This window comes from Tenrec ecaudatus, chromosome 1, assembly GCF_050624435.1.
Source record: "Tenrec ecaudatus isolate mTenEca1 chromosome 1, mTenEca1.hap1, whole genome shotgun sequence".
Taxonomy (NCBI): domain Eukaryota; kingdom Metazoa; phylum Chordata; class Mammalia; order Afrosoricida; family Tenrecidae; genus Tenrec; species Tenrec ecaudatus.
This window is the reverse complement of record NC_134530.1, coordinates 155,985,422-155,993,615: the sequence shown is the minus strand read 5'-3', so window position 1 is coordinate 155,993,615 and position 8,194 is coordinate 155,985,422. Positions and strand designations below refer to the sequence as shown.

Genomic DNA, 8,194 nt, shown 5'->3' with positions numbered 1-8,194 from the left:
TGTGTGACACAAGAGAGACATGTTGTTTTTTGTCTAACCCTGGAGCAGTGAGATGGCTGTGTGAGCAGGTGCATTGTCATGGGGACTAAACCAGTTCCCTGTCTGTCAAAAATAGGCCTTTTTTTTGTTGCAGTGTTATGTAATCTTTTTAGAACCCCTAAATAGAAAACTTGATTACCAGTCTCCCTGGTCAAGCAAACTCCAAAGGCAGTAACTCCCTCACATAAAAACAAAAACAAATGAGCATCATCTTGATCTTTGATTTTACTTGAGATGTTTTTTGCATGAAGTGATCATAGCGTCTTCCACTGGCTTGATTGACGTCTGCTCTCTGGGGTGTAGGAATAGCACCATGTCTCACCACCAGTAATGACCTTGGGGGAAAATTCTGGGTTGTTTTGGAGCTGTTCTTTCAAAGCACAGCATGTTTCCAGTCAAGGTTCTTTTTCCTGGTCAGTCAGAACCCGAGGCACAAATTTCAGAGTATTCCTTCTTATTCCCAAATCTCCATTAATATTTGCTGAACGGAGTTCAAAGATAGTTCAGACAACTTTCCCATCTCTTAAATGGTCCACCGACAATCTTCGAGCACAAGTGCACAATTTTTGTTGATATTTTTCTCCTTTCAGGAAGCTGACAGAGGTCCAGAATGAGGTTTGTAGTCAATTGACATTTCACCTTTTTTTGAAATGAGAAAACCACTCATACACTTGAGTTTTATCCCATAGCACTGTCTTCGTAAGCTGTGTTCAACATTACAGTTTATACAGCATTTTTTCTCGAGCAGGAAGCAAAAGTTCACAGCCTCACACTGTTCTCTTAAATTGCCCATCACAAAAAATGAGGTCCATGTAGAAGTGCTTCAATGAAAAAATTCAGTGACCAGAGAGAACCTTCCCAGGCAATGTCACTGTATGCACTGACCCAGAGCGAGTTTCTCCATGCTCCCCAAGTGGAAAAAATACATACTATGAAAGCTATGCCAAGTGGAGCGTTTTCCTGTTTTTTTTTTTGGGGGGGGGTACCCCTTGGTATCTCAGAGGTACATCACCATTGGAGGTCAACCTCATGTAGTTGTCTTATTTATTTTTCTATTTTTCAGTGAAAGAAACATTGAGCCTATAGGGAAATCAAATTGAATAAATGCTTGGTGGGACTTAATACATTTTCAAACCTGAGATTCCATTCTGAGAAACATTTTTCAAACTCATCTGTCTGGATGGCTGACAGCAGCACCTCCATTGTTCCCTCCCCCACCCCCCCATCACCACCACCAATTCTAGGGAAGTGGGCAAGATAAGACAGGGTTGATGTCAAGGAGTCCAGGAAGGAAAAGTATGTTTGCACACTGATTATGGAAGCAATTGTACAATTCTGTTTGATGTGGTTGAAATATCGAATGATATATGTATTAACTGTCAAGTTACACCAAATTAAAAGAAAAAAGTCCTAATAGGACTAGCACTAAATCTCAGGTCCAACTTAGGAAAAATTAGTCCTTACATTATAGCCATATTTGATAATCACCAACAGGAAGGGCACAGATATACAAGTGCTATAGTAAAAATGTGGTGAAGAAGGTGCCCGGCTATAATATAAAATAGCATCTGGGGTCTTAAAGGCTTGTCTCTCTCTACACAAGCAGCCATCTGAGTGAGATGTCAACCAAGCCCACATGGAAGAAGCACACTATCATCAGTCACTGAAGGACTGGAGTCCACATAGTCCAGAGTCAACAGAGGGATCAGTACCAGAGTCTAAATTGTGAGAATCTGCTGTGCAGAGGGTAATGAACGACAGTGGGAGCCAAGATCCATTATGTGGGAAATAAGTCTCTGGAGAACACCCCCTATGTAAAATTGAGGGATGGAAAAGGGGGGGAAAAGATTCTTTTCAAATCTATTTACATTTAGTTCTTTCAAAGTATTTAAATTATTTTACAAAACAAACGTATCATTTTGAAAGTACTTCCCATTACACTTGTCAATTTCTGCAATTCTATTCTTGGAAACATTTTTCAAACTCATCTGTTTGGATGATAGAACCTCCCTTGTTTTTTTTCTTTACCTCTTCTAGGTCTTCAAATAGCTGTTCTTTCATGTCCTTCTGCATCACAGAAACAAGACAGAGTCACACAGAGAGAGGACAGGTAAGTAAAGTGTGGGGGGCAAGAGAAGCATGCTGGGCTTTTTTTTTTGCCCAAAACTGGCACACTGAGATGGCTATGGGAGCAGGTGCCTTGCCGTGTTGGCAAAACCAGTCCCCTGTCTGTCACAAATGAGGCCAGTTATTGTGAGACACTATTACACAGTCTTTTAAGAACCTTTCAATAGAAAGCTTGATTAACTGGCTGATCTGGTAGAACAAACACCAAATGCATTAAAGGATCAACATATTTGTCCAATCAGGAAGTCGACTGATGTCATCAGTTGACATTTCACCTTTTTTGAAATAAAAAACTATTTGTTTTCCCCTAGTGCTGCACTTATAACTGTGTTCAACATCATAACACTTTCTGTGACATTGTTCCTGAGCAGGAAACTCAATTTCACAGTCACATGCTTTTCTCTTTTAAATGGCCATCAGAAAACCCAAGATTCAAAGGAAACTGCTTTCATGAAAAACTTCACCATGACCAGAGGGAACCTTTCCAGGCAGCGTCTCTGGGTGCACTAACTCAGAGTGAGTTGTTCAATGCTTGCCAAGCAGGAAAACTGTGTACTGTTGTGAAAGTTCCGCTCTGTCCAGCACAATTCTGGTTTGGGGTTTTTTTTGGTACCCCCTTGTACATATAGGTTCTTCACATGCACAATGAAATGTTCTGCAATTCCCACTCTTTGAAATTTGTCCATAAGTTTCTAGGATCCACATAATTGAGTGTCCCTTGAGTCACATAGGCATTTTCCTGGTATGTTCTGCTTTCAGTCAAGATCCACAGGACACCTATTCTTCTTACGGAAATATCTGCTTCTTCCAAGTTGCAAGCAACTTTTTTCAGCCTGATCTTAAACCTTGGTCATCCTTAGGGTGCCAGTTTTATCTCACTCTGGTCAGTCTAGACCGTCTCAAGATATTAGCTTCCTGTTGTTGACTAAAGTCATCATCCTTGTGCTGGTGACACTGAAACAGCTTGAGCCCAGCTCATCTTTTTTTTTTTTAACCCTAACCCTAACCCCCCAGCTCATCATTCCAAGAAGTGTCCACTGATCCTGCTCCTCTCTCCACTGGTACCTCAAAATCTTTACAAATGCAAGTTGGCAGTACAACCCAAGGTGATTTTTGCATAATGTAGTAATTAAATACAATTCTATATATGTGCAGTTAATATACTTAAATTAGTATTAAGTATATTTCCTATAGTTAAATTTCATGATATAATATGGAAAAATCTGGACGAGAATTAGGGATATATGGATGTAGGATATTTGAACATAAGTTCCATGTCTACGGATTGTTAAAGGAAATAATTGAAAAGATACACCCATAAAATTATGCTAAATGAAAAGAAAAAACTTGACATTTCTCCAAAAACGCCAGTCCTATTTCGTCTCCTTACTTAAAACTACTTTTTGTGATATTTCCCTTACATGGGCACCTGGAACTGTAGCCTGTGATAAACTTGGAAATTCTTGTGTTTATCCCTTTTATACTGGTAGAATCCTCAGAAATGCGAAGTCTCTGTTGTGTGATCATTTTTGAAGCTCTCCACTTGTGTTCTCCAGACAGAGACATCCGAATGGAGTAGCTGGAAGTCAACATTTTTGGCCTAACACCTAAGTGTGTGTAGTGATCCTGTCACCTAGCAGCATGACCTGAACCAAATACAGTTTCCATTTTGTAAAGAGCGTAGAAAGTGCGTGGCACACAGTCAGCCCTCCATAAGAAGTAAAGTTTATTCTGTGTCCCAGAGCCAGGATGGCAATACACATTGTCTGGGTTCATACCAGAACTCTTCGCTGGTCTCCCTGACTCAACTGGGGTCCCTCTGTAACCTTCCCCTTTAATACTAACTAATGAATTATCCAAAAACAAGTGGGAAGCTTGCTCTTGTGTCAGAATCCCTGAGACACACTCAGGGCGGCCTTGCGATTGATCTGTGACATTCACCACAAGCGTCTCCAGGGTCTGAGCTGCGATCTCCTTCCCTGCCAGGCACCGTCCCGCAGCCACACTGCACTGCAAACACAACCCACTCATGGCCCTTCTCTGCCACTTCAGGGCTTTGTTCTCTTTGAAAGTAGAGAAAAAAGATACTGCCTCTTCCTGGAAGTCCCATCACTGAAAGCCAGTGAGGATCTCACACCAAAAGGAAAACCCGCAGGAAGAACCCCTGGGGAAATGTTTTCTTTGGCATCTTTTCTTGCTTGGGCTCATAGGGGCCCCATGGGTGGGTGTGGTGGGGGATGTGTAGCATTTACACTGCCAATCTGAGCCTGTATCTACTCCTGCCAATTGGGAACACTTCCCCTTGGCAACGGGTCACTCAGTGGAAAGTTGGCCAAGAGACAAAGGAGAGGTGGGCTTAGCGGCCTGCACAACTTCCCAGCCGATGAAAAGTATTCGATGGGGGCCGGGGCAGGGAAAGCCACTCTAAATGGCAGGGGATGACGCGAGCTTTTAACACTATTCCCCCCTTTCTCCATTCTGACGCTCCTTCAGGTCATTCACTCCAAGGGCCCACAGTCCCCACCGCACCCTCCTTTCTATGATTCTCGCGCACTCTCTCCTCGTTTCTCCCACGTGCGCCCAACGGAACTGCGCAGAACACCCACTCCAAGGGCCGCCTAGTGCCTGAGAAGGCAGCTGGCCCGAGACCCCAGAGCCTCGGACCGAGGTCCGCAAACCCTGCAGGGAGAGCGGCTCCTCCTGCTCCCTCGCCCTGGCAGCGGTCACTGGAGGTCAGGCCCGCGGAGGCCTGGCCTTGGGCGCTGGGCCATGAAGGCGGGGAGGACCGCCCCCTCCCCAGGCCCCTGCCTCCCAGTGCTAGTCCTGGCGGGGCTCCTGGCTGACGCTCTTGGCCAGGAGGTAGATTTCCAGCCCGAGTGGGGCTTTGACTCCTACGAAATCACCACCCCCAAGAAGCTGGGCCTCCGCACACAAGGGCCCAGAGTGGCCAGGCAGGAGTCCTACCTGCTGAAGGTGAAAGGCAAGAACCGCGTCCTCCAGCTGCGGCCCAAGAGGTTTCTGTTGCCCAGACACCTGCGGGTGTTCTCCTTCACGGAGCAGGGGGAGCTCACGGAGGACCACCCTTACCTGCCGCCGGGCTGCAACTACGCGGGCGCCGTGGAGGAGGCTCCGGAGTCGGAAGCGATTTTCAGTACGTGCATGGGGGGGCTCCGGGGCATCTTGAAAATCGAAGAGGACCTCTACCAAGTGGAGCCCCTCAAGGACTCGTCTACGTTTGAGCACGTCGTGTATCTCCTGAATAAGGAGTACTTGAGCAATTGGACCTGCGGCTTAACCGATGACGACATCGAGTGGCAGATGCCCCAGGACGAGAACATGGCGCGGGTCAGGCCGTTCACTGGATTCTATGAGCACCCGAGGTACATGGAACTGTTACTGCTGTTTAATCGGGATCGATACTTGTTTGTGAAGTCGAATGCTTCGCAGATTGTAAGTGATGCTCTTCTTCTGACAGCAATCGTGGACACCCATTTTCAGGAACTCATTGTGAGGATAAGCCTACAAGCTCTGGAAATATGGACGGATGGAGACAAAATAAAGACCAGCTATGAAGATCTACTTGACGTTGCTTCTGAACTTGCAAATTACAGAAACCTTTTCCTTTACCAACGGATTAAAACTGATTGGGCACATCTATTTGTGCTCAAAAGGTATTTGCATGGTCTTTCAGGGCATCTTGGACAAATATGTAATCCATATTCTGGATCAGTAGTTTCATTTCCAGACCAGAATATTCTTGGACCTGCCACTTGGACCACTTATGAACTAGGCCGTGGTATGGGAATACTGGATGATGAACAATACTGTCATTGTAATGGCAGAACCACTTGCTTCATGAACAACGGGCGCAATGGTTGGAGTAACTGTAGTAAAGCCCATTTTTTTTTTGTCTTAAGTTTAGGATTGTCTTGTCTAACCAATATCCCATTAGCAGGTTATATGCTGGAAACCTGTGGAAACAAAATTGTGGAAGGGGATGAGGAATGTGATTGTGGCACAGAAGAGGAATGTGACACAGACAAGTGCTGCCAACCAGATTGTAAGTTGACACCTGGTGTCAACTGCAGCATTGGTCTTTGCTGTCACGAGTGCCAGTTTCGTCCATCTGGATATGTATGTAGGGAGCAAGAAAATGAATGTGACCTTCCAGAGTATTGTGATGGGACCTCACATTTATGCCCAAGGGACACTTATAAACAGGATGGGACCCCTTGCAAATACAAAGCCCACTGTTTTAGGAAGGGGTGTCGATCCCGGCTTATGCAGTGCCAACGAATTTTTGGACCTGATGCCAAGGACGCTCCTATTCAGTGCTACCAAGCAGTGAATTCAGAGGGTGATCAATTTGGTAATTGTGAAATTGAGAAAGTTAGAATATATAAGAAGTGTGAGATCAAAAATGCATTATGTGGCCGAATACAGTGTATCAACGTCAGATTGGTCCCTAATATGCCAGATCATAGTTTAATCATCATCACTCATCTGAAGGAGGAAAATCTCGTGTGTTGGGGCATAGGCTACCATCTAGCAATGAGACCCTTGGGGATACCTGACCTGGGGGAGATACATGATGGCACCAACTGTGGCCAGAACCGGATATGTGCCAACAGAACTTGTGTGAGTGATCTGATTATGAACTATGACTGTTTACCTGAGAAGTGCAACCACCGAGGCATCTGCAATAATAAAAAGCAGTGCCACTGCATGTACGGTTGGGCCCCTCCCTTCTGTGAGAACAAAGGATATGGAGGAAGCATTGCCAGTGGGCCTCCAGGGCCGCTGTTTCCAGAGGCAATAGACTTACCATTGAATGTTATGACCATAATGTTCTTACGCCTTATTTTCTTAGTTCTCTCGCTGATTGCCGTGCTTTTCTTGCAAGACCAACAATGAAACTCCCTCATATATTCGGAAATATAAAAGTTCGAAGGCAACATGAAAACAAAAACTTAATCAGTATCTTGATTAAACTTTGAACAAACTTTCATATGCAAACACTTCTCTATGTTTCTGCCCATTCTGTTTCTATTCTTTTAACCTCTATCCTTTTCCTGAAAGTTTTGATCAACAAACAAATGATATTCTCTTCTCAAAATAAGGCTGTGCATTTTATTTCCAAAGATTTAATTGACTCCTCGGTGTGGGATCAAATTATGAGTATCCTGTAAAGATGGTCCAAATTGCTTTCCTGATCACTGAGCAGCTGAATGTTATGACTCTGGTAGAATCAGAGTGGCTTTCCAGTAGGTCGTTGTGTTAGTCAGGATAGACGAGAGAAACAAATCTACGACACACATATGTGTATAAAGGAGAGGTTTATATACAAGAACAATTGAACATTGAGAAAACATCCCAACCCAGTCCAGATCAAGTCCATAAATCCGACATTAGCCCATATGTCCCACAGCAATCCAGAAAGTCCTCTTCAGACTCCCGAAACACAGGCAATGACGCCAAATGCAGGACGATCACAGGCCAGTGGGTAGAAAGACTTTGGATCCAGTGGTGGTGTAAGCATCTCAGTGCTGGCAGGGGTCTCTACGTGACTTCTCTGGTTTCAGAGGTCTTGTCAGCTGCCATGTCTCCCAGGGAGTAGCAGAGAGAGAGAGAGAGAGAGAGAGAGAGAGAGAGAGAGAGAGAGAGAGAGAGAGAGAGAGAGAGAGAGAGAGAGAGAGAGAGAGAGAACTTCCAAGGAGGAAGTCCCAGATTTGCCACAATTCTCAGGAGGCCATGCCCACACAGAAGTCTCATTGGCTAGCTCCATATTGACAGCCTAGGCTCCACCCCTATACTCTTAATCCTTAAATTGACACCAGATTATATAACTACCACAGTTGGCTCTGGAATCCTAGAATGAAGTCTCTTTCTCCCTCTCCCTCAGCTTGAGAAGAGAGAAAGTCTGTGTCAACTCTATGGCTAGAAGAGTTCATTAGCATTTTCTCAGTGCACCCATAACACGAATGCCACGAAGGAGTGACTTTTTTTTTTTTTTTGAAGAGTGACTTTT

The 8,194-nt window shown here is 44.6% G+C and overlaps 1 protein-coding gene across 1 annotated transcript; it reads left to right on the top strand.

The window, feature by feature from the left end:
• Positions 1-4,935: 4,935 nt before the first annotated feature.
• LOC142437297 (disintegrin and metalloproteinase domain-containing protein 30-like) lies at positions 4,936-7,080 on the top strand. Its single transcript, XM_075540522.1, has one exon. The coding sequence runs from the start codon at positions 4,936-4,938 to the stop codon at positions 7,078-7,080; it is 2,145 nt and encodes a 714-aa protein (XP_075396637.1).
• Positions 7,081-8,194: the final 1,114 nt, after the last annotated feature.

Coding starts and splice junctions, on each gene's coding strand:
- LOC142437297 (XM_075540522.1), top strand. CDS start 4,936: ATGAAGGCGGGGAGGACCGCCCCCTCCCCAGGCCCCTGCCTCCCAGTG.